A 27572-nucleotide genomic window follows, 5' to 3' on the forward strand; every position below is an offset into this window, starting at 1 on the left:
TCCAGCTCGCTTATCAGCCAGCCTGCAACAAATCTTTTTGACCCTAACAGTTCACTCTAAAAAAAACAAGGGGTTTAGTTTGCACACATTTGCAAATATATGTGTAAGCTTCTGTGGCCACGTCACAGCACCACAGTGTACTGCAGTCCTGACTCTATAGATTTGGGGTCTCCCAAGTTGGAGCACGTATATAGTAATGGATAGGTTAGGGGCAGGTATGCCTGGAGGGAGCCCACCCCTCTTTTACACATTTCCTGGTGGCTTTGTGTGTATACTCCACAAGCTAACTGACAGCTTTCGAAAGAAAGCGATCAGTCAGCTATACAGTCGCCTGATTGCATTCTGTGATCCCCAGAGTAGGCCCTCTGCTAGAATGAGTGCAACAATTCTTGGTTCATTATTCATGGTTAACTAACTAAACTGATGACCTATAAGGGTTTTTAAGCATCGCCTATGGAAAATATAGGGTGCTGAATTGGTCATTGTTTTGTGGGTGAGCACAAATTTAAAGCTTAACATGTTGGGTATCTGTTTACTCGGTGCTACCTCATCTTTTATATTTTGCCAAAAATTGTGTGATATATTGCATTACCTTTTGGTTTTTAAGTGTATTTTTTGCTAAAATTTTGAGCTTGGTAAACCGTTGTGCAAATATTGTGTGATGTAAAAAATTGGAACTACCACCATTTTAATCTCCAGTGTGTCTGCTTTCAGAAAATATGTAACATTTGGGGGTTTTAACTGATCTTTGGGCCTAAAATGAAATGAATTGTCAGGCCTAAAATGAAAAGAGTCAAAAATGCAAAACCGGCTCTGGCAGCGAAAGGTTTAAAAAAAATGAATAATGTTTAATATTTGTTTTTATGTTCTGGAGTAAAAAAAACAAATATTTTCTTTTTTTAATATTATTTTTCTTTATCTCTAAACTAAATATTAACCACTTGCCCTCCAGAGGATTTACCTCCCTTCCTGACCAGGTCATTTTTTGCAATACGGTGCTGTGTTACTTTAACTGACAGTTGTGCAGTCATGCAATGCTGCACCCAAATGAAATTTATGTCCTTTTTTTGCCTACAAATAGAGCGTTCTTTCAGTGATATTTGATCACCTTTGCATTTTTATTTTTTGTTCTATACAAAAAAAAAAAGACATACAAGTTTGAGGGGGAAAAAAAAACAATATTTTTGACTTTTTGCTATTAATCACTTGCCTGCCGGGCTCTTATACCCCTTCCTGCCCAGGCCAATTTTCAGCTTTCAGCACTGTCGTACTTTGAATGACAATTGCATGGTCATGCAACATTGTACTCATATGAAATTTTATGAAAATTTTAATATAATTTTTTTCACACAATAGAGCTTTCTTTTGGTGGTATTTAATCCTCGCTGGGTGTTTTCTTTTTGCGCTATTAAAAAAAAAAGGTTTTCTTTGTTTCTATTATAACATTTTGCAAACAAGTTTTTTTTCTCATTCACTGATGTGCATTGATGAGGCTGCACTGAAAGGCAGCACTGATAGGCACTGATAGGCAGCACTGATGGGGGCAGTGCTAGGCACTGATGGGCACAGGTGGATGGCACTGCTTGGGCACTGATCATCAGTGCTTATCTGTTCTCTGACAATTGCTGGTTATCAGCGGTACTTTCCTCACACTGTGGCAGCGTGAGGAAAGTGCAGCCGATAACCGGTAATTGTATTTACCCGGTGATCTGCTGTGTCCTTGGGCACAGCTGATCACGTGGTAAAAGGCCACTGTGATTGGCCTTTTACCACATCTCATGATCAGCTGTGTCCAAAGAACACATCGATCACGGAGATTGCCGGGTGCGCGCCGCTGGGGACGCATGGGATGGTGCGTTCTGAAAGGATGCCATATGACGCCCTCCCAGGACTGGACAGCCACACTGTAGCCGTTATTCAGCTATAGCGCGGTTGCCAAGTGGTTAAACATGTCCTGTAAAAAAAAAAAATTTAAAAATCAAATTTTGTCATAAATTTAGGCCAAAATGTATTCTGCTAGATGTCCTTGCTAAAACAATAATCCCAATACGTGTAAATTAATTGGTTTACATGAAATTTATAGCATCTACAAATGGCTGTATAAATACTGGATTTTTTGTATATATATATATATATATATATATATATTAGTAATGGCATTGTAGTGACTTATAGCGGGGTTGCTGCGGGCATCCTGACACTGGGGGGAACTGACTGTCACTGACATCCCCAGTGACACCAATACAGTGATAAGTGCTAATAAAAAGCACTGACACTGTACTAATAACACTGAGCAGGAAGAGGTTAACATCTGGGGCGATCAAAGGGTTAACTGTGTGCTGTATTGCAATTTACTGTGCTGTGTGTGTGTTTTACTTTGTAAGCACATTGCTTTGTATTGCTCTGCTATGCAGAGCAATACAAAGCAATGTGCAGAAGCTGACAGGGGAGAGATCTGTGTTGTTTACATACAGGTCTCTCCCTCATCAGTGATCCATGGCGATCGCCGGGTGCTGGTGGGGAATCACTGGTCGGGACCTGGTGATCAACAGGTGAGACCACCAGAAATGCAAAATCATGTATATATACGTGATTTTGCGCACCCCGACCACCCTGTAGCAGTATATCTGCTATAGGGCAGCGGGGAAGCGGTTAAACATTGCATATAAACAAATAATATATACAACTTGCAGCCTGCAGGGGCAAGCTCTAGTAGAGCTTCAGCCTTCATGTTGGTTGGTTTACAGCAGTTATAAAGTACTTGTATTGTGACCTGAATAGCAGAGATTAGATTCCACACACAGCTGAATGTCTCCCTCTAGCAGAGGTGGAAGATTATCTGAAAAGACTTGCTAGACATAGCGACCAAGAAGTAAGCAAGCAGTGCTGGGCTCTCTTATTTAAACCATACATACTTTGCAAACTGAGTGCCATGGCTATACACTCTATTTAATGTTATTTGTGACATAACAAATTATGCAAATGAAAAAAGTGACACATCACTTGATTAAAATAAAAATGACCAGATATCATTATACTTTTCATTTGCTGCTGTCCAGATTGCATTAGAAGCAGCAGTTATATAACGTTAGCTTTCTCCCAAATGTTGTTAAATATAGTTTCATGGCCTGCCCTATATTCACAGCTTTTCTGGTGCTGCAAATTCTGGGCATTGATATTGGAACAGATGGCAGTTGTTGAACTTCTGTCGCTCATTTTATGTGCTTTTTACTGATAATGGCCCCATCTACTGAAAGCACAAAGAACTGCTACTGCAAAACCAGGCACTGCAAGTGCCACCTATAAGTATACACAGTCTGTAGGGTTCAATATTGAGTTGGCCTACCTTCTGCAGCTATAACAGCTTCATCTCTTCTGGGAAGGCTGTCCACAAGGTTTAGGAGTGTGTCTATGGGAATATTTGACCATTCTTCCAGAAGAGCATTTGTGAGGTCAGGCACTGATGTCAGACAAGAAGGCCTGACTCACAATCTCTGCTCTAATTCATCGGGTTGAGGTCAGGACTCTGTGCAGGCCAGTCAAGTTCCTCCACCCCAAACTCGCTCATCCATGCCTTTATGGACCTTGCTTTGTGCACCGATGCGCAATCATGTTGGAACAAGAAGGGGCCATTCCCAGACTGTTCCACAAAGTTGGGAGTATGAAATTGTCCAAAATTTTTTGGTATTCTGACACCTTAACAATTCCCTTCCCTGGATCTAAGGGGCCAAGCCCAACCCCTGAAAAACAACCCCCCACCATAATCCCCCCTCCACCAAACTTTACACTTGGCACAATGCAGTCAGGCAAGTACCGGTCTCCTGGCAACCACCAAACCCAGACACATCCATTGGATTGCCAGACAAAGAAGCGTGATTCGTCACTCCAGAGAATACTTCTCCACTACTCTAGAGTCTAGTGGCGGCGAGCTTTACACCACTGCATCAGATGCTTTTTATTGCACTTGGTGATGTAAGGCTTGGATTCAGCTGCTCGGCCATGGAAACCCATTCATGATGCTCACTACAAACTGTTGTGCTAATCTGAAGGCCACATGAAGTTTGGAGGTCTATAGCTACTGACTCTGAAGATAGTTGGCGACTTCTGCGCACTGTGCGCTGACCCCTCTCTGTCATTTTACGTGGCCTACCACTTCGTGGCCAAGCTGCTGTTGTTCCCAGTTGCTTCCACTTTGTTATAATACCACTAACAGTTGAGCGTGGAATATTTAGTAGCAAGGAAATTTCATGGATGGACTTATTGTACAGGTGGCAACCTATCACAGTATCACACTTGAATTCACTGAGCTCCTGAGAGCGACCCATTCTTTCACAAATGTTTGTAGAAGCAGTCTGCATGCCTAGGTGCTTGATATTATACACCTGTGGCCATGGAGGTGATTGGAACACTTGAATCCAATGGTTTGGAGGGCTGGCCCATTATTTTTGGCAATATAGTGTATGCAGCTTTAGATACAAGTGACATATGCTGTAGTTTGTATATCTGCTGTATATTTATAAAATAAACTACATGTGATGTTTGTGTGCAATCATTCCCCTTTGTTCCCAGGTTGCCAGTCGCAGGGTCATCCAGTATGGTGCTGCCTTCATGCTGCTGCTAGGCATGATTGGAAAGTTCAGTGCATTGTTTGCTTCTCTGCCAGATCCTGTCCTTGGAGCTCTGTTTTGTACCTTGTTTGGTAAGTCATTGTTTCTCTTCGAAAGACTAATGCCTAATAAAAAGGTCTATGATCTGCTAGCATTAGACATCAGCTAGTTGTAGATTAGAATAGTTAAAAAATAAAATTGATCTTTGGTTGCTGTGAACTATTGCACACTCTTGCTTTTTGGAAGATTATATATATCCATGCAGATCACAGAGCACAAACCTCTCATCTTCCCCTTAAGAGAGTAATAAAGTTTCTTTCTACTTACGTGGCCCCTTGATTTTTTTTGTTTTGCCTTTTTTCAGCCCTGTGATGTCATCATAGGGCTGAAAAATATCTCTCGTCTTCCCCAGCCAATAACAGGGGTTGGCTGGGTGTCCTACATGGCATCCTTTGCACACAGATGTGCCCAACCATACTGCAATGGCAACCATGTGCAAGTGAATGGCAGGGTAGAGAAACTGGAGGTCGGGGTAATGTTGAACAAGATGGGTGGTGCTTGATGTGGAAATGCAGAGCAGACTGAGCCACCATTCTTCCTACAGGCAGTGCTGACATGATGACATTGGTGCTGCTTGAGAATAGAAGAGAAGGGTGGTGAAGTGGCAGGTCACTTTACTTACAGGTAGTGGTGACCGATCTTTTAGAAAGGATGTAGGGGCCTCTTCAGTGGCATCAGGGCTACTTAATATAAAGAGCGCATAGCCCAAAAATTAAGTAGTATAGTAACAAGCATGAAAGTCTGCAAGGTGAGCACTATTCTGCATTGTTTTTTCTTTGTGCCTAGAAATCTGCTTCAAAAATCCCAACTTTCTGATTACTAAGCTGTCTTCATGGACACCTGCTGTTTCAATTAATATAATTGTGTTTCTTCAGGTATGATCACTGCAGTGGGTCTTTCCAATCTTCAGTTTGTAGACCTGAATTCTTCCCGCAATCTCTTTGTCCTTGGATTTTCAATATTTTTTGGGTTGATGCTGCCCAGTTATTTGAAGCAAAACCCATTGGTCACAGGTATGTACTCACATGAAATTATCATTTTTTTTTTCACACAAATAGAGCTTTCTTAGTATATAATCACCTCTGAGTTTTTTATTTATTGCTAAATAAATGAAAAAAGACTGAACATTTTGCGGAAAAAAACAAATTTTTCCTTGTTTCTGTTGTAAAATTTTGCAAATAAATAATCTTTCTTCATACACTTAGGCCATATTGTATACTGCTACATTTAATTGGTGAAAATAACAAAAATCAGTGTATAATATTTAGTCTGTAGGAAAGTTATGGAGTCCGCAAACTATGGGATATATATCTGAAAATTTATTAATCCTGATGTACTGATGGTCTATCTCATTTCTTGAGGCCTGAAAAAGCCAGGACAGTACAAATATGCCCCAGGTTACAATTTTTTGGAAAGTAGACAGTCCATGGTATTAGTAGGAGGCATGGCGAGTTTTGAAGTTGTAATTTTTTGTCACATATTTTTGTCATCGGTGCAGTGCAGCATCATCATATAACTCATGTGGTGGTGTGCAGGGACACTGACTGGTAACAATATGCAATATGTTTAATAATTTTTTTTCACTTTTTAATATGTCTATTACATTTGTTTTTTTCAACATACTGTGACCAGAGCAATACAGTGTTACCATAGTAATACAGCACTATTCTGGGGAAGTGATAAGGATTGTTTTTTACACAATATGATTGCTTATTCCAATGAATTTCACTTTTAAACCATCATTTTTACTGAACTGAATCGATTCATTCATTATTGACTGTTGTTAACTGTTATTGGCCATAGCTAATCACATGGTACAGATAGGCTGTGACTGGCCCTGGCTATGCCATGTGACCAATCGCAAAGATCAATAGTACACAATGGATGGCATGAATGATCACCATCCATTGTGTACAATTGTCTTGTGTTCTGCTATGATTGGTCACAGCGATCACGTGGTACCGGCAGCATCCAGTACACTGATTGGTCATCCACTGGATCCACAGATCGTGCTACGGTGTGGCCCTTGGTGCGTTGTGGAGAGGATGTCATATGACATCCACCCAGAACGTCGAGTGTCCTACCCGCCCATCATTTGACAATAAGCTGGTTGGAAACTGATTAAACTAAGCAGTTTTTCCCTTTTAACTGTTCTGGAAACAACCTACTGTGTATGCTCTTACTACCCTAAGCTGGGTTCCCACTGTGTCGGTTTCACTACGACTGAATGGGCTGCTGTACCTGCGGAAAATGCACGAGAAAGATCCCTGCACCTTTTTCATAATCGCAGTAGGGACACTGCATTTCCAATGCGTGGTGGTGCCATTAATTCTTACTGGCACTCCCCATGCATCTGCTAACAGCTGTGCATTTTTTATGTGGCTACAAGAAAGCATGCAATTACCCACAGTCGTTTTTTTCAATTTTCAAATTGAAATATAAATCCCTGGTCTGCCTTTTTTAAAACTGTGTGTAATACCACAAAGGGGTCTTCATCCAGAATAATAAAGTCCTTCAATATGCAATACAATATACTGTATGTTTATAGAATGTTGTATCTGACTAGAGATACCACAATATCAGATAATTCAGCAGGTGGTGCTGTTGGCAAAGCCCTGCATTTTACCTTGGGTACCAAAGAAAATGAAAGGATCTGCATGATACTACCCTGAAAGGTGCAGATGATTGGTGGAACTTTAAAGGGCATCTTTTTTGTCAGTTGCAAAAATGTGTTTTCTGTCCACAAACAATATATTTAAAGTTTACAGTAATTTAAAAAAAATTTTTTGACAAGTTTCTTTCTTTTAGGCATTGCCGGCATTGATCAAGTATTAAATGTCCTGCTTACAACAGCCATGTTTGTGGGAGGCTGTACAGCTTTCATTTTAGATAACACTATTCCTGGTAAGTATATTCTGAGACCAGATCAATAAAAAGTAATGTGACCTGCAGAGAAAGTTATCAGTCATTTTTTAAGTTGCAAAAGGAAGACCTGCGAGGGCTGGTTCAGTACAAAAATCAGGAACATTGGCAGGTTCCCCAACATTCAGTTCTACTAGATAGAGAGCCTGTTAATAGGGCCAATGCTAGGTAGTAAAGTACAATTATAATACCATTTTAATAAAATAGTTTTTTGTGAGCCACCAGGAGTTAACTTACTCTATTATTAGTGTTAATTGTGTGCTTAAGTGAATATTTATTAAATATTAGATTGCTAGGCACTAATTACACCCTCTCTAGGTGTATAAATATAAACTATAAATACTTATACTGTACCGCGCTCCAATGTTATCAACCTTTTGTGATTGACCTTTTTTGATTGTGTGAATTTCTTAATATACCACCTATAATCCAATCATTACTTACTTCTATGGTGCTTAAATATACAATTAACATAAATTAATTTATAAATGTGAATTAAAAAATGATATGTGATTATAACAAATATTAAAAAAATTAATGAAAAAATTGGAATGTCAATTCTATGTGAATAAAATTAATAAAAGAAAAAAAAAATAATAAAACATTAATAAAAAATGGGAATGTCAATTATTTTCTTTGAATTTGAGATGGTGTTGTTATTCAATTTAGTTTATGTGATAAGTCTGTGTGGGCAGCTTGAACCTCTCCCTCTTGTCTCCTCTCCTCTCTCCTCAGCTCAGCCTTCTCAATTGTGCTTTCTTCACTGGCTGCTTTGTTTATTTCTCCATATACGGAACATGCAGAGAAGGGAAAAGAAACATAGTGTCTTATCCGGGATATAAGTGATTTATTGCTCTTTGATCTCCCACTCGCATTGTGTAAATGTAAATAACGCTTTGCATACAATGTATCCAGATCATGCTTCAGACAGCCTGGCTGATGTGTTTGTTTTCAGTAAATATACTCGCCATTCCTCTGTGGATGCGTGATAACGTCACCGCCCCTCCCCTACGCGTTACGCTACAGGGACTCATAGCTTCCTCTGGGGGATGTGGATGTGGATCAAAATCCACATCCCCCAGAGGAAGCTACGAGTCCCTGTAGCGTAACGCGTAGGGGAGGGGCGGTGACGTTATCACGCATCCACAGAGGAATGGCGAGTATATTTACTGAAAACAAACACATCAGCCAGGCTGTCTGAAGCATGATCTGGATACATTGTATGCAAAGCGTTATTTACATTTACACAATGCGAGTGGGAGATCAAAGAGCAATAAATCACTTATATCCCTGATAAGACACTATGTTTCTTTTCCCTTCTCTGCATGTTCCGTATATGGAGGAATAAACAAAGCAGCCAGTGAAGAAAGCACAATTGAGAAGGCTGAGCTGAGGAGAGAGGAGAGGAGACAAGAGGGAGAGGTTCAAGCTGCCCACACAGACTTATCACATAAACTAAATTGAATAACAACACCATCTCAAATTCAAAGAAAATAATTGACATTCCCATTTTTTATTAATGTTTTATTAATTTTTTTTTCTTTTATTAATTTTATTCACATAGAATTAACATTCCAATTTTTTCATAAATTTTTTTAATATTTGTTATAATCACATATCATTTTTTAATTCACATTTATAAATTAATTTATGTTAATTGTATATTTAAGCACCATAGAAGTAAGTAATGATTGGATTATAGGTGGTATATTAAGAAATTCACACAATCAAAAAAGGTCAATCACAAAAGGTTGATAACATTGGAGCGCGGTACAGTATAAGTATTTACAATTATAATACCAGCATCTCCATCCAATGATTTTGATCGTTAGCATCCAACACTTCTGGACATTGTGTGCTGTGGCTGCACCAGTAAGGTACAGATCAGCATGGATATGTCGCTGGCATAGCATGGTAGATGATTTGCAGCAATCTGAAATACTTGAAAGTGTTGGATGTTGAAGATCCTAGTGGTAGCTCTAGTTCTGCAAAAAAGAAGGTGGTAAATAATCTCGAACTGTACTTTACAATTGTGTTTTCTTTACATTTTCTTTACAACGCCTTCTTCTATAATTGTGGTAAAAGCAGCTTTAAAGCTCTTCTGCAAAGTTTTAAACTAATCAGCATATGGGAGAGCAAAGTGGAAATGTGCTATTATGGTCAGGGATGTCCAGTCTATACCCCTCATCTGAGTTAATATACCGTATTTTCCGGCGTATAAGACGACTTTTCAACCCCTGAAAATCTTCTGAAAAGTCGGGGGTCGTCTTATACGCCGGTGCGAGCCGGTGTCAGGGCGGCACTTTTTCGAGGGGCGGCGCCGCCCCCCCTCCTCCTCCTCCAACAGACACTAAGTACAGGGGTGGGCAGAGGGGCTGCTGTACCTTACCTGGCTCCGGTCCCACGACGATCTGGTCCAGGAAGCGCGGCTGCTCCTTCTTTCAGTTCGGCCGCTTGATGGTCACGCGGCCGCTCGGCTCCGCCTCCTCACCGGTGATTGGGCGCCAGCACTGGAAAGGCACACAGGCGACCAATCACCGGCGAGGAGGCGGAGCCGAGCGGCCCCGCGAAAATCGAGCAGCCGCACTGGAAGGAGGAGCAGCCGCTCCTCTCCCCCACTGATACTAACGATGGGGCACTATTCCTCCTCCACACTGACACCAACGATGAGGCACTGTTCCTCCCCCACTGACACCAACGATGAGGCACTGTTCCTCCCCCACTGACACCAACGATGAGGCACTGTTCCTCCCCCACTGACACCAACGATGAGGCACTGTTCCTCCCCCACTGACACCAACGATGAGGCACTGTTCCTCCCCCACTGACACCAACGATGAGGCACTGTTCCTCCCCCACTGACACCAACGATGAGGCACTGTTCCTCCCCCACTGACACCAACGATGAGGCACTGTTCTCCCCACTGATACCAATGATGGGGCACTATTCCTCCTCCCCACTGACACCAATGATGGGGCACTATTCTCCCCACTGATACCAATGATGGGGCACTATTCCTCCTCCCCACTGACACCAATGATGGGGCACTATTCCTCCTCCCCACTGACACCAATGATGGGGCACTATTCCTCCTCCCCACTGACACCAATGATGGGGCACTATTCCTCCTCACCACTGACACCAATTATGGGGCACTATTCTCCCCACTGATACCAATAATGGGGCACTATTCATCCCCCATTGACACCAACGATGGGGCACTATTCCACCCACTGATACCAACGATGGGGCACTATTCCTCCCACTGATACCAACGATGGGGCACTATTCCTCCCACTGACACCAACGATGGAGCACTATTCCTCCCACTGATACCAACGATGGGGCACTATTCTCCCCACTGACACCAACGATGGGGCACTATTCTCCCCACTGACACCAACGATGGGGCGCAATTCCTCCCACTGACACCAACGATGGGGCGCAATTCCTCCCACTGACACCAACGATGGGGCGCAATTCCTCCCACTGACACCAACGATGGGGCGCAATTCCTCCCACTGACACCAACGATGGGGCGCAATTCCTCCCACTGACACCAACGATGGGGCGCAATTCCTCCCACTGACACCAACGATGGGGCGCAATTCCTCCCACTGACACCAACGATGGGGCGCAATTCCTCCCACTGACACCAACGATGGGGCGCAATTCCTCCCACTGACACCAACGATGGGGCGCAATTCCTCCCACTGACACCAACGATGGGGCGCAATTCCTCCCACTGACACCAACGATGGGGCGCAATTCCTCCCACTGACACCAACGATGGGGCGCAATTCCTCCCACTGACACCAACGATGGGGCGCAATTCCTCCCACTGACACCAACGATGGGGCGCAATTCCTCCCACTGACACCAACGATGGGGCGCTATTCCTCCCACTGACACCAACGATGGGGCGCTATTCCTCCCACTGACACCAACGATGGGGCGCTATTCCTCCCACTGACACCAACGATGGGGCGCTATTCCTCCCACTGACACCAACGATGGGGCGCTATTCCTCCCACTGACACCAACGATGGGGCGCTATTCCTCCCACTGACACCAACGATGGGGCGCTATTCCTCCCACTGACACCAACGATGGGGCGCTATTCCTCCCACTGACACCAACGATGGGGCGCTATTCCTCCCACTGACACCAACGATGGGGCGCTATTCCTCCCACTGACACCAACGATGGGGCGCTATTCCTCCCACTGACACCAACGATGGGGCGCTATTCCTCCCACTGACACCAACGATGGGGCGCTATTCCTCCCACTGACACCAACGATGGGGCGCTATTCCTCCCACTGACACCAACGATGGGGCGCTATTCCTCCCACTGACACCAACGATGGGGCGCTATTCCTCCCACTGACACCAACGATGGGGCGCTATTCCTCCCACTGACACCAACGATGGGGCGCTATTCCTCCCACTGACACCAACGATGGGGCGCTATTCCTCCCACTGACACCAACGATGGGGCGCTATTCCTCCCACTGACACCAACGATGGGGCGCTATTCCTCCCACTGACACCAACGATGGGGCGCTATTCCTCCCACTGACACCAACGATGGGGCGCTATTCCTCCCACTGACACCAACGATGGGGCGCTATTCCTCCCACTGACACCAACGATGGGGCGCTATTCCTCCCACTGACACCAACGATGGGGCGCTATTCCTCCCACTGACACCAACGATGGGGCGCTATTCCTCCCACTGACACCAACGATGGGGCGCTATTCCTCCCACTGACACCAACGATGGGGCGCTATTCCTCCCACTGACACCAACGATGGGGCGCTATTCCTCCCACTGACACCAACGATGGGGCGCTATTCCTCCCACTGACACCAACGATGGGGCGCTATTCCTCCCACTGACACCAACGATGGGGCGCTATTCCTCCCACTGACACCAACGATGGGGCGCTATTCCTCCCACTGACACCAACGATGGGGCGCTATTCCTCCCACTGACACCAACGATGGGGCGCTATTCCTCCCACTGACTCTAATGATGGGGCACCATCATTGGTATCAGTGGGAGGAATAGTGCCTCATCATTGGTGTCAGTGGGAGGAATAGCACCCCATCATTGGAATACCATACTGAAATACCATACCATATTGAAATCAAATCTGATGTTTTTTCATTTTTATTTGGTGTGTGTTGGAAGAGGGGTAGTCTTATACGGCGAGTATAGCTCAAACCCTATATTTTAACAGGAAAAGTAGGGGGTCGTCTTATACGCCGGAAAATATGGTATATCATACAAGCCTTGTTATCTGACAGACTATGTTGTTCAGAGAATAAATCTTCTGGCTGACAGCTGAATGGTGCCGGATATAGAACGTTGTGCGGGAAACTGTCACAATCATGACAACTTTCCAACATTGACCTGCCCCACTCTGAGCACCGGAATACCTCTGTATGTCAGATCAGAGCTGGTCTTAATTATGGCCAGTTTCCTAATCTGTAACCTGTTGATAATTCTTTAAGAATGTGGTTCTTTTGTAAAGTGACAATCTGACATTTTTATAAATCAAATGCACTATATTTAAAAATAAGTAGAACTATATTTAAAAATAAGTAGATTCTACCTTCTATCTCTCTTTTCCTTTGTTTCATCTCTCGAATGCAAGCTTCTTTCTGCTGTTAGACTTCATGTTCTAGGGTGGATACATTCAGTCCCCATGTTCCCCTTGTGTATGTGAATGTAGCCAACCTTTTCCTGCTCACCCCTGAGATGACTACACATCTACCTGTAGACACATTCAGCTCTATGGGAATTGTACGCAGAGAGTATAATATTTTAGAACTTGTCACCCTTGATGGTAATGTTACCGAAAGTGGCAAAAATCATGCCTGAATAAGACGCAGGTAGTTCTAAAGGAAAGTACTGGCAAAAATATGTCTGTACTACTTTACTGAATTCCCCTGTTGGTCTCTTGTAGAAATGAATGAGCTGACTGGTATAAAGGAAGAGTACGGACAAAGCACAATTAGCTGTACTTCTTCTGTGGATCACAGGAGTGCAGTTTGTTCTGCACTCCTGTGATCTGTTTTCAATGTCACACAGCTGGTTAAGGCTGGGGAAAGATTGCAACCATATGGTCAGGATCCACCCAGGAGCCTGGACTGGCATCTGGCTCGCCTGAGCCAGCCACTCCTGCCCCCTCCACAGCCCATTGCTTTTAGTGAGTCCTTGGGGGAGAACAGAGCAGACAGCGGTAACTGACCAGTCACCGCTCTCTGCTCAGAGCGGTGGAGAGAACTGAGTGATCAGCGATGTCTGATCACTCATCACTCAGTTCTCAGTCTTTGAGTCTGTGGGGGACAGAAGCAGCATCAATCATAGGTAAGTATGATTTAAGAAAAAAAATCCCATACTTCTCTTTAAGTCACTGAGCAGACTTTTTACGCCTCTTGAATCATTGGAAAGAGTTTAACTGTAAACTTGCTTGTTGTTGAGTCCCCTGTATAACCAGATCATTGTATTCATCCAGGTACACCAGAAGAAAGGGGTATCAAGAAGTGGAAGCGTGGGGTGGGTAAAGGAGGAGCTGCTATTGAAGGAATGGAGTCGTATGACTTTCCTATTGGTATGAACTTTCTGCGCAAGTACAAGTGTTTCAGTTACCTTCCTATTAGTCCCACATTTGCGGGATATCATTGGAAGGCTCTACGGAAGAACGGCAAAAGTCGGCCAGGAGAGGAAGAATCAGAGCCTACAGTATAGCACCAGCCTCTCTATTTCAACTCCCGTCTTGTAATACGTCTTTGCTAACTCTTGCCAGGTTTGCCAAGCCTTGAATCAGACATTTTGTTAAGTATTTTCTGTAGACTTACATGGAATGATTCCAGGGCTGAGACACAGGATGTACTGTGGGCTTATTCACTTACCCTTGTCACCTCCTTGTTAATATTGTGCCTCTGATGCAGTGTTGCCCCTTCACCTTTTTCCTTTTACTACTGCTACTCTTACAAGCAATATATGTCCTGCCTGATTCCCATAATCCTCTCTGTCACAACCTCTTGCTCTTGGAAACTGCATGACTGGTTCTTCCCACACAGTAGCAATGAACTCAGCACTGACTGATTAAACGGGTACAGTGCCTACTAGCAGGCACATTCTGGTTGTCACCCTCTGTCTCAGCTCTGCCGTACGTGATTGTTTTGGCCCTTGGTTTCCACCAATCCCCTTGAGATTTCTAGTGTACAGTGGTGTCTTTGTAGCCCATCAGCTATTCTCCTGTTCTTTCCATCCTGTAGTTGTACAAGGAGATTGAAGCTGGAGGGGAGGGGGACTGGTTTGTTTTCCTTCTAAGTGTGGAGGCCAGTATATCCACTAGGTGGTGCTCACTTCTGACCATCCGCCATAACGATGGAGATGATTTCTAAAGTACATGTACATTTATTTATGTTGTTGTTTGCACAGCCATTATCCCTAACATAAGATTTTTATGGTTTACCGATGCAACCGATTCTTTACATTTAATATTTATTTTTTGTTTTCATTGGTATTTATTGGATATCCCTTTTGCCTTAATGATGTTTTACTGATGCATGTCATGGATCATCAGCTTAGAAGATCAACTTATATACCCTTCCATATTTTTTCTCTAACATGTTTTTTTTAGGCAAACTCATTTCTTTTCAATCTATAGTCATTATATTTAACACACATCTGGCAACTAGAGGCCCCAGGTCAAACTGTTTGATAGCCACAAGAAAAAATATGAATGTGTCCTGTACAGACAGAAGGTAAGGTGCTAGTGGACTACTCTCCGTGAAGGTAGCCATTTTGTTTCATAAGCCAGTATTCATCCCAGTACTTCAGTAGAAGACAGTGGTTAATAACAACATAGAACCTAGGTTTGATCAAGTAAATTGAGCTAGCACCACAATTTATGTCCATAGATGCCAAATTAAATCACTCCTTTTATAAATTCCTCAAAACACCCAGTGATTTTTTTTTTTCCTACCTTGTTTCCAAGCCTGTAACAGTCAAGTGCATGTAGAAGAATTTTGGAATGGTTCTAAAGCTTGGGCATTTTTTACCTAGATGCAATACCTCCATTAAAGTATAAAATGTCCCAGTGTTTGTATCAACCCCTCCCCCTCCTCCTTTATACTTACCTGAGTCCTATCTTGATCCAGTGCTGTGCCTGTCTGCAGCATCTCTCTCCCCTCTCTCTCTTTGCTTACAGAGGCAGCAGCGCGAGCCATTGGCTCCTGCTTCTGTCACTTAAATCTTGTGAGGGGAGGGCAGAGCTAAGCTACGCTGTGTGTGTCAATAGATGCACAAATACTGGATTTAGATCAAGCTCACGGGTTGTCCTTCCATAGGAAGCGGCTTCCTTTGGTGGCACACTGAGAAGAGGAGGAGCCTGGAGCTCCAGCGGGGGACCCCAGAAGAAAAGGTTCAGGACCGCTGTGTGAAAAATCATAGCACAGGGCAGGTAAGTAGAACACGTTTGTTATATAATTAAAAAAATACCTTTACAACTACTTTAAATAGAAGCTGTCTGGAAAAACGAATGCTGCAGGTATAAAGTGCAGACATCCCACTTATAACTATTAACCAATCACTATGATGAGGCTGCCTAACTCCCCCATAGGAATAAGCAAAAGGCAGGAAGGGGTGGAAGTTTGGGAGCCATCAGGTATTGCCGGAGATTTGCCTGTTAGGATGACTTCTCTTTTGGCCTTAAGCCTCAAATTTTGAAGGCTGCTGCAGGTACGTGTACACATCTAAATGGTACATTTTATATCAGCAGCGGTTTTTTCGTATGACATATTTTCCTTCTCCGATTCTGTGATTCAATTAGAGCTTTCTCTGTGCTCTTCTGCTGCATGAGCTGTACTTTCAGCTTGATATTGGCCAGTCTAAGCATATCATTTGAGACAGCAGAAAGTGTTGGACTGACAGCTAATCTGTACTCCTTTTACAAATAAACCGAGAAACATTTATAAATAGTGGTTCCGGCAGCTCTGTAGTAGGGTGGTTTTAGCATTATTTACATACTATACAGGTTAAGTAGAGTAGTTCTTCAACCATAGATGCAGCAGTATTCTGAAATTCCTGACAACCAGATAGGAGTCACCATCTTCACTGCTGCTTCTTGTGTAACTATAAGAGCTCCAAAATCCTTAGGCAGGTCATAGACAATGCAATTTCCTGCAACCCGTGGTTGCGCGATTCCCCCATCAACACATCCAGTGTTGATGGGGGAATCCCTCCCATGGAGCTATTGTATTCCCCCGGCAGGGGGGAGCCGTCCTTCCTGTGACAACACAGTGATTATTGCTAGCAGCTCTAGCCGCTGGCAATAATTGCATGAAAAATCCAAGTACCCAAGTCGCACAGCAATCGAATTGGGTTTAATCCACCTGCCCATAGAATCGTGCCTGTTCCCTACTGAACCAGCCGAGATTTGAACCATATTTGGCTGGTTTTATTCCTGGGTAGTGTTAGGCAAACATTAACCAATTATAGTTGACAAAACAAAATGGCTTCATTCACTGAGTGCAGAGACACTAGAAGTCCACATTAAAGGTGAAGGTGTACTACTGCTAGAGGCTTCTACCCTGGTGTATGGAAACCTGTCTTGTAAGAGAAAAAAAATCTGATATGCTTTACATTGTTATAAGAAGGTTAGACACCGGATTGGATTGTGACATTACCACATGCCAAAAAATAATTGTATTTCCAAAATAATGTAAAATAATGTTCCTGAATTCATTATTTCTCTGCATTGAGTAGCTGTGCATTTATGTATCAGTGTGTTAACCTTTAAAAATTGTGTACATCAGAGATTCTCCAATCTCTAGGCCTCATTTCTGAAGACTGGAGGGAATGGTGTTCATCACTCAAGCAGCCATTCGCTTTGTTTCTCTAATATGTTGTGATCTGTTTACCACAAGTAACATAGACTCGTTCTGTCAGTTTTCAGAAATGAGATCTTGTTTTTGCTCAGAAAGGCACTTATCGGTATGTTTATAAAAAAAAAAAAAAACTTACTGAGCCGTTTTCTCTTTGAAACTGCATATACATTTTGTTCTCTGTAAATGGGGGCAATATTGAATGTTACTAGGCTATTCTCTCTCCAGGCCGAATGTTCTGCATTCATACAGAATAAAATACTTATTTACGGTGATCAGCAGCTCCATCTAGTGGCTATAATGTGGTATTTTCCTGATTGACTCTTAACATTAAACCAGGTGAGACCTTAACCTAACAACATGCCCGTATTTGCACAGAGCAAAAGTATACGCAGTTTCAAAGGACAAATAACAGAAAATTTTTCATAAATACACCCCATAGAATTTTATGTTGTGCTACACATTCGGTTTAGAAAGCGTTAAATCATCTCAACACAATAGAGTTTTGAGGGAAAAGAAGCAAAGGAAAATGAGCGGTACTACATTTGGGATGCCAGATTAAAAAATACGTCAGGGATGCCATTTGGAGGGCTATGAGAGGACCCTGTAGATATATTTCAGTTCATGTATTTGTATGCTCTGCTGTAGAAATATGTATACTTTATTAGCATACAGAATTGTAGACCATTTAATGTGGACTTTCCCTAAAATCTATATGCTCACTAGACGTGACATCATTGAGGCTTGGCGATATCCACAGTCCTTTGCACCGTTTTACATATTGATTTGTCCCCAGCGTACAGTTAACTGGCACTGTGATGCAACCCCATAGCAGTGACAGGATTGGACACAGAAACAGCAGTAAAAGCGTACATTTCCTTTTTTCGGTTTATTACATTTCTGCGTATCTTCATCGAAATCTGAACTTGTGTTTCTCTCCCCCGCTCTAGTTAACTTAGAGGATGGGGGAGATATAATCATGTCATGACAATGTCATGTGACTAGACTAGGGCGCTCCTGCGTATGTATGTATAAACACATATACATATATCTGTGTGAGTGTACAGTCTTTGTGTAAAGATGTAAATGAAATTCCTTTATTGTGGAATAATTGGAGCAGAATAGTCTGCACCACCCTATATGGGGAATGTACACCCTTGTACTAGGGATGCTAGTTAGGCCCACCTGCTATGTGTTGGTCTCTATGTCGGATGTGAGAGAGTGGTCTGTGTTGTCCATAGCTTCTGTTTATCCTTCCTTGGGAGGATGAAAGGAAGAATATGGCTACTATGGGCAACTTGGGAACGTATCCCTGCTGACACTCAGATGTCCTTATCCTTAATTCAGCCTAGAGGCTGCCATGCACAGCTAAAGTGTTTACCAATTCCTGCTAAATCAGCCACCATTTGAGCTGTGGGAGCCCCTGCCAGCACTACCTGGCTTGACAAACCTTGATTGTTCAGTTGACGTTTGTCAAATCAGGATCCAGTTAGCTATGGGTGCCAGCTGTCAGAATACAATAGCCGACAGGCAAGATTCCTCTGTGCTGTTTAGCATGGCTGGAGGAATCTGTTGGATATCTTTTGTTCATCATGTAGGCTGAACAAAGGTAATCTATATGTGTATGCCTAGCTTTATGTTTACAGATCTAATTGGTGATTTTGACTTTCGGCAGTAAATTTAGAGACAATCTCATAACTGAACAGGTGGGAGGTTTACTAGCAGTAGTTGGATGAAAATGTACAGTCCCTTTTTATGGCTGCCCAGCCCAACTCAGACGGCGCTATTAATGTTAATCTGATAATGTAATGATGTCCTTGTTTGTAGATTACATCTAACCATCACACCTTGAGCAATGTGTACATAGCCCACTTATTACCTCTCCATTCAGACTGGACGGTTTAATAGAAGTCGTCCCTTATGTGCCAGTCCAGTGTACGGCTAATTTTCACACCCAGTGTGGTTAAGGAGTTCTTAAAACAGAAAATCCCCTCTCTAGAGTTGTGGGTCTCCAAACATAACCCTCATCTCACCCAACTGATGGATGTCTTGGTTACACCATTACGGTTTATGTTGACCGGCTTCTTTTCATGACAAAACGACTCCCCCCCCCCCCCCCCCCCCCCCAAGTCTATCACAATGCAAAATCAGCCTAAATAGGTCACTGCATTGAATTCTGAATGATCTCAGAAGTGTCTTGATCTGATGTCTGAAGCACTCTGCATCTGCAACCCAAAGCTTGTTGACACTGGCCTTAAACTTCTGGCTGCCATTGCTGACCCTGGTAGTCATTGCTTTCCCTTAAGTAGATCAGGAAACAACAAAAAAAATCAGAATGATCTTATTTGCAGTATCTCAAAGAACTGAAACCAAAGGGGCAACATGACTGTGAGCCAACTAGCTTTTTCAGAAAGAGGTCAATAATGGAAGGCCTTATGTCCACTTGTGACAAGGTTAGCTTTAAAGTGTTACTACCCCACAACAGTAAAATCAGTCTGTATATGCAGTAAAGCATGCTTGTTTTACTCACTGTGGAGCATAAGGGGTTAATCCTCTGCATTGTGTAAGGATGTTTGATCCTGCCTTTTTTTTTTCACTGTCCCCGACTCGTCTCCTGATAGAACAGAGCCTTGAGGGCGAGCTGCACATGCTCAGTTTGGTGTGTATTGCTAGAGCAGTTTTTTTATCCTTGAGAGAGTGCATTTGATCAGCACAGAGCCAATCAGCACTGTCCAGACAGGGTCAGGGGTCCTGCAGTTTCATAGGACAGTGAGAGAAGAATGAAAACTCCTTCTACGAGCTTTAACCAGTGCTCTGCTGGACACTGATAAGAAGTCACAAGACTGTTGTAACTGCTTATGAGAAAAGGTATTTAGCAGTTTAAATTTACTAAACTATTTGCATTTCCATGTTGTGTGTACTGTGGGATATAGTGAATGCTGGGCCCTGGGTTTAGTAACACTTTAAGATCAAAGCCAATTAATGCCAGAATCCGAAACATTGATTTCGGCAGTTTTTCCAATTTTGTGCTTTTTGATGGTCATGTCAGCCAAGTAAAGAAGGAAACACTGTTGTTGAACTGAAAAGTAAAACAAATGTTCCCCCTGTAAAGAAGGCATAATATACTTACTTGTGCCATGACCTTTAAGAGCTACAACAGCAGAAAAATCCTCTTTATCCAACATATGACCGGGAGTGTTGAGTGCCCAGTCTTCTGCTGAGCACTGTGGTTCTTTCTGCCAGCCCTAGGTCACTACAGGTCTCAGTGGATAGAACCACAGTGCTTAGTGGGGTCCTGGTATCTGACACCCCCAGAAGTGTCAAGTAAATAGTATTCTATAGCTTTTGAAGAGACCAAGACCAATGTCAGGACATGTAGTTATATTAAGTCTACTTTACATGGAAAGGTTTTGTTTTACTTTTGAGTTTAAGGGCCTTTGGGTTTGTGTCCGTGGGCAAATACCCACGCTTTGAGGTGTATTACACCTGCATTTGACATGAGTTTAAGATGCTACTGCATTTGACCTAAACTGCATTGAGCTGATTTTGTGTCCCCGTTTTGGAGAGAAGCATATCTAACTGGCCTGGTGTCAAGCTTGCTTCTTTTAGTACACTACCTTTTTATTTAATTTTTTTGTTTTTATTATTGCCTTCTTTCATGACACTTGTTCGATATCCAGATACACTTTTAGTGAAGGAAGCAATAATTGTAAATTATAAGTGGATTACTAGTAATCCGATATACAGTATACATAAATGTTTTGTTAGTTTGTAAGAACTAGGTTTTCTTTCCTATATACAGGTGGATGGGATCGTATCAATAAATCGGTCTTATAGCAGATGTTTTCTGTATAAAGCAAGCTGTAGTTTGAAGAGCAGTACACAGCAGCTGGAAATGTAGTATTAAACATATCAAGAGCCACTCCTATATTCTTGTATATTACCACAACTAACATTTTGTAATCAGTAACTCTTATGGTCCGTAATGTAGGACACCTCTAAAAATGTATCATTTTCAAATAAGAAAAAAAAAGCAAAAACCTTTAGTTCAGAAATGATCACCAGTGTAAAGGTCCAAGTTGAGGAACCACATGCCTTTCTTTGACAAAGCATCTAATGAGGCCCTGCTTGCATTTTTGTTCGTTGAAGTACATTTTGTTTAAGTAGAACTATAGGCAAACCTTTTTTTTTTTTTCATTTTGTATATAGAAAAGGAGAGTTATAACCCCTGTTAGATTTTTTTTTTTTTTGCCATCTGTGTCCCATTGGGGAGATTTACCTTCACTTCCTGTCCCAAAGCTAAACAGGACGTGAGAAGAAATCCCTGCACGTTAAGGGAATTCCTTGGGGACACCCAGGCCATCATAGCTAGTGTCCCTCTTGGAAAATTTCCCCTCTATTAATTTTCTGGGGACAACCCAACATTTTGGATTTTCTTTAACTTTCACTTTCAATGATAATGGTAAACAGGACAAATAGAGAGGGTGAATCTCCTTAACGGGGGCACAGACAGCAATAACACCTGACAGAGGTTTTAATACATCTGCACTCTAAAGGCAAAACTTTTTTCTTTTTGGTTTGGATAGTTCTATTTTGAGGCAGTTTATTCATTTTGAATGGGATCTCATCACATGAAACAAAGCACACACGCCTGCACTATCTTTCCAGGCATTGTTTTCTGCTCACTTACAGTTCTGTGTTCCCGGCTTGTCCACATACCATCATATTTTTTGATTATTAAAAAAAAAAGTTAAATTGCACCCATGGTTACGGGTTGAAACCCCAGAAGCCACCAGCATAGGGTCACTAAGTCACTTAACCCACCTCTGTAATAAATCTTGCTAAATTTTTTTTTGGTAGTGATCGGCTCTAGCCACGATTTCGGGGGGCTTATTAGGAGTATGCAGCTGGGTTGCTTGTGCTGGTTGCTGACCCAACTTTAGGAATATTGCATTCAAAAATCGCAGTACCTGAAAGAAAACCTAGCACTGGCCTCATTTCGATTTCTGGTTCAGAAAGTGATGTGCCCCCTTTAAATCCCCATTAATTACTTTATCCATCATTGCCATATCAACATTTGTTGCCTTTTAAACTATGCCATCACTTTTTTTTTTTTTGCATCCACAGCTCTATAGATTTATTTCCTTTTAAGTAGCGGGCGCCATTGTTTATCTAGTTCTTTCACTAAATCGCAAGTTGGGCAAATTGGATTTTCCTTTGGGGATATAACCAAGACAGCCTTTAGGAATCATGTAGACGTAACTACCTAATCAACCTGAAAATCACATTGATTAAACTTTCATTTGCTGAGCCCAGCTCTGTCAGAAAACGGATACGGCCTGACCTTTTGAGATTATAATGTTATACGCACAAGTGGGTCTGAGACGTATCCTTGTCTTCATTCAGGTCATGGTTCAGTACATGTCTCCTTTCTCAGCCAGCACCAGTGTATTGTTATAGTTTGTGAACCTCACCTTTCTGGAAAACAAACTCACTATGCAGTATTAACCTGCAAAGCTTAGAGCAGAATCGCAGTATTTTGGTTTTCAGCGGAAATTGACATTTTTCTTTGTAAAAACCTCTACAGATCAGAAGTTTATTATGCAGACCTGTTGGGACTTTTAGGCACCATTAGTGATTACATGCAGCAGATGCTGCAGCTGGATGCCCCATTGAAAGCAATGGTAGGCTGACAGTTCCTGCAGCTAATTGTGGCCGCTTGCATGTAGATGCTCATGGAGTGATTACCTGAAAATGATTGGCCCTGGATGCTGACCGTCTGTGTCCAGGGCTGAGCATTTGCAGGTAATCGCTGCCTGATCAATTAAATGTTTAGCTGTGGGAGCTGTCGGCCTTCCATTGCTTTCAATTGGGTTTACTCCTGCAGCTAATTTCTGGGTATCCCTGCTGGGTCTCCTGCATGTAATCACTAACGCAAGTGTGAATGGGACCTTCTCATTTAGGTGAGAACTTCACACAAAATAATTTGCTTTATTTTGATCCAGGATTGACTGAAATATGGGGTGTGCAATTATTCTTGGGCGTAGAGCTCTGCCTAAGTTTAATTACTCATCAGGGTTAAAGAATTATCAATTTCTTCTTGAATTGGTCTTCTCCACACTGCCCCTTACCTGTCATATTCCAACTAGATTTTTTTTTCCAGTGTTCCATACAATAACTAAGGCATTCTATTATCTTGAAGTGCAACTGTAATCAAATAGGTTCCCCTCAGTCTTTCCCTAAGCCATGGCCACATATCCATTTAGGATGAATGATGCCATGAATCCCTTTGCTGTAGAAATTGCTGCTTTGCAATCCTACAGTGACCAGCCACCTGACGAAATGCCTAGGCTCTTCTAACAAGGAGAATTCCTTCATGTTGGCAGACACTTCCCTTTTAGCAGAGATCAAATGACTAAAGTCTAGGCTCTTGGTATCATAAGCAACCAGTGGGAGATCATGGAACAGAGTTTCTATAGCAAAGCTATTTCATGTCTCTTGTCATCTGTAATGTTAAGGGAGCAGGCTTGGCTGGACGTTTGGCCATAGCGCTGCTTTAAAACTGAACTCTAAATATACAGGTAAAATACATGCATTTAAACTGTTTTTCCTGCTAAAGGATTTGTATTTTGATGTTCACACAGCCCTGCCAGACAGTCACTGTTGGGGACAGTGCTAAGCAATTTCATTAGAGTAGTCCTGCTAGGGACAGTGTGGAGAAGTTGGGTCAGTTCTATATTATTTAATTCTTGGTCTGGTGATCAAATTATAAAAACTCCTTTAACAAGTCATAGGTCCCGTGTATGATAGATTTATTAATGGTTCACAGATATTACGGATTAGTTTACGTAATGAGACATAATACGAGTTTGTGATGCAGCTGGTGCCTCTGGCAAGGGATATCAATAAAGCTTGAAGAAACTGTGCCATTATAACCATATCAGTGACATTCCTTTTTTTCACAGTTGACAACTTTAAGTACAACTGACGGAGTACATGCACTAATATTTGTTCTGCATTCTGCTGATGTATCTAGCGTTAATTGAAAAAAAAAATACATAAATTATATCTATTATGTTGAAAAATATTTTTCTTTAGTTGAAGGTGATCCATATTTTTCAACTCATAGACTGCCGAGAAGAATATCCTGCTCTTTGATAGTCTTTCAGTAGTTCATGGGTAAATTGCTGGATATTTTTTGTTTTTGACTGTAACATACTTTTTCCACAAGATGTAATTTGTTACATTTTTTAAAGAAATTTCATATTTAGTGTTTTTTTTCTAACATGGCTTTCATTTATCATTGAAATATATTTAAGAAATATGTAATATTGGACCAGATGTTGTGAATAATAGTAGAAAAAAAGCTATTTTATTCTGTATTTTTAAAGCTTGTTAAATATAAATAAAAATTGATATACCTGCCAAAAACAGCGTGGATTGTTTCTTCAAAAATGCTGTGGAAAATAAGATTTCCTAATTGTACACTGCAAAAGATCTTTGGTTTTAATCTATGGGTTACATGTAACCCCCATATCTCCATTTATACCCCAAACTAAAAAAAAAATTGGCTTCAGTTAAACTTAAAAACAGGATTTTTGTCTTAGTGTTTGTTGGTGTAAAGTACAGAAAGAGCAGTGTGCCCAAGCTGACAGGGAGGAGGGTTGTTGGTAAACAAAGCAGTCCTCCTCCCCGTTGGTGATTGTCCGTAATCACCAGCTGGGACCCGGTGATTGACAGCCGCGGCCACGAATGGCGGTGCGCACACGGAGCGTGCACCCCCTACCTGGAACAGCAAAATCAGGTATATACAGGTGAAACTCAATATATTAGAATATCGTGCAAAAGTTAATTTATTTCAGTAATGCAGCTTAAAAGGTGAAACTAATATATGAGATAGACTCATTACATGCAAAGCAAGATAGTTCAAGCCGTGATTTGTCATAATTGTGATGATTATGGCTTAGAGCTCAAGAAAACCCCAAATCCACAATCTCAGAAAATGAGAATATTGTGAAAAGGTGCAATATTCTAGGCTCAAAGTGTCCCACTCTAATCAGCTAATTAAGCCATAACACCTGCAAAGGGTTCCTGAGCCTTTAAATGGTCTCTCAGTCTGGTTCAGTAGGAATCACAATCATGGGAAAGACTGCTGACCTGACAGTTGTGCAGAAAACCATCATTGACACCCTCCATAAGGAGGGAAAGCCTCAAAAGGTAATTGCAAAAGAAGTTGGATGTTCCCAAAGTGCTGTATCAAAGCACATTAATAGAAAGTTATGTGGAAGGGAAAAGTGTGGAAGAAAAAGGTGCACAAGTAGCAGGGATGACCGCAGCCTGGAGAGGATTGTCAGGAAAAGGCCATTCAAAAGTGTTGGGGACTTTCACAAGTAGTGGACAGAGACTGGAGTTAGTGCATCAAGAGCCACCACACACAGACGGATCCTGGACATGGGCTTCAAATGTCGTATTCCTCTTGTCAAGCTGCTCCTGAACAACAAACAACGTCAGAAGCGTCTTACCTGGGCTAAAGAAAAACAGACCTGGTCTGTTGCTCAGTGGTCCAAAGTCCTCTTTTCTGATGAGAGCAACTTTTGCATCTCATTTGGAAACCAAGGACCCCGAGTATGGAGGAAGAATGGAGAGGCACACACTGCAAGATGCTTGAAGTCCAGTGTGAAGTTTCCACAGTCTGTGTTGATTTGGGGAGCCATGTCATCTGCTGGTGTTGGTCCACTGTGCTTCATTAAGTCCAGGGTCAACGCAGCCATCTACCAGGAGATTTTGGTAGATGCAGCTTTATGACAGACGAGCTTTATGGGGATGCTGACTTCATTTTCTAGCAGGACTTGGCACCTGCCCACACTGCCAAAAGCACCAAAACCTGGTTCAATGACCGTGGGATGACTGTGCTTGATTGGCCAGCAAACTCGCCTGACCTGAACCCCATAGAGAATCTATGGGGCATTGCCAAGAAAAAAATGAGAGACATGAGACCGAACAATGCAGAAGAGCTGAAGGCCGCTATTGAAGCATCCTGGTCTTCCATAACACCTCAGCAGTGCCACAGGCTGATAGCTTCCATGCCACGCCGCATTGAGGCAGTAATTGCTGCAAAAGGGGCCCAAACCAAGTACTGAGTACATATGCATGCTTATACTTTTCAGAGGTCCGATATTGTTCTATGTACAATCTTTGTTTTATTGATTGCATGTAATGTTCTAATTTTCTGAGATTGTGGATTTGGGGTTTTCATGAGCTGTAAGCGATAATCATCACAATTATGACAAATCACGGCTTGAACTATCTTGCTTTGCATGTAATGAGTCTATCTCATATATTAGTTTCACCTTTTAAGTTGCATTACTGAAATAAATAAATGAACTTTGCACGATATTCTAATTTATCGAGTTTCACCTGTATATATGTGATTTTGCGCACCCGTGCTGCCCTGTAGCAGTATTTCTGCTATAGGGCGGTCGGGAAGCGGTTAATCTAAAAAATACACAATAATAATACCAAACCAAACAACAATGTAAATTCATAACCGTAATACATTATAATTTTCTTTATAACAATTGCAGAGCGCCATACAAACCTGAATAAAACATTAGTGGTTTCACTGTGCATGCTTGTACCATCTTCTTCCTCTTCGCATGCTGCCACGGTTAGCACCCAAAGTCTCCTGACTCCCTCAGTGCAGCATAGCTATCCTTAGACCTTTTCCTGGGTTCAGCAGCCTATAGTGCCTGGTACAGAAGGCTTCACCTCTCCTCTCCCTCTCCACAGCAACAAAGGTTGTGAGTACCCCTTGTGGACATTTTGCAAGGACGATTACAAGTGCAGGTGCAAGGGGTCAGATGGCCTTTCTAGATCAGACTCCAGTCTCTGACTGGTATGCTGCCTGAGGAGGAGGTGGATGAGGAAAATCATTCCTTCTTCTACGGAACTGGATCATTATAAGACTACCTCAGCTGAGATTTCATCTAGCTAAAGGATACCATTTCTACTTGTAAGTTGCCCATGTTTAGTGGTGTGGCAGCCTGTCTTGCATAGTGATTGATCCAGAAAAGCTGC

The 27572-nt window shown here is 42.3% G+C and overlaps 1 protein-coding gene across 2 annotated transcripts in view; it reads left to right on the forward strand.

Annotated features, from left to right (window-relative positions):
- LOC149434774 (solute carrier family 23 member 2) overlaps positions 1-24926 on the forward strand; it is a 229184-nt gene extending 204258 nt beyond the window's left edge. For both annotated transcript variants that reach the window (XM_089663408.1, XM_089663409.1), the window contains 4 exons: positions 4570-4699; positions 5543-5680; positions 7476-7571; positions 14117-24926. In XM_089663408.1, coding sequence (XP_089519534.1) covers positions 4570-4699; positions 5543-5680; positions 7476-7571; positions 14117-14349 — 597 coding nt within the window. In that variant the 3' untranslated portion in view covers positions 14350-24926. The remainder of the gene's footprint in view (positions 1-4569; positions 4700-5542; positions 5681-7475; positions 7572-14116) is intronic.
- Positions 24927-27572: the final 2646 nt, after the last annotated feature.

The sequence above is a fragment of the Staurois parvus genome, unplaced genomic scaffold, assembly GCF_062004578.1.
Source record: "Staurois parvus isolate SC_StPar_1 unplaced genomic scaffold, SC_StPar_1.0 ptg001680l, whole genome shotgun sequence".
NCBI classification, from domain to species: domain Eukaryota; kingdom Metazoa; phylum Chordata; class Amphibia; order Anura; family Ranidae; genus Staurois; species Staurois parvus.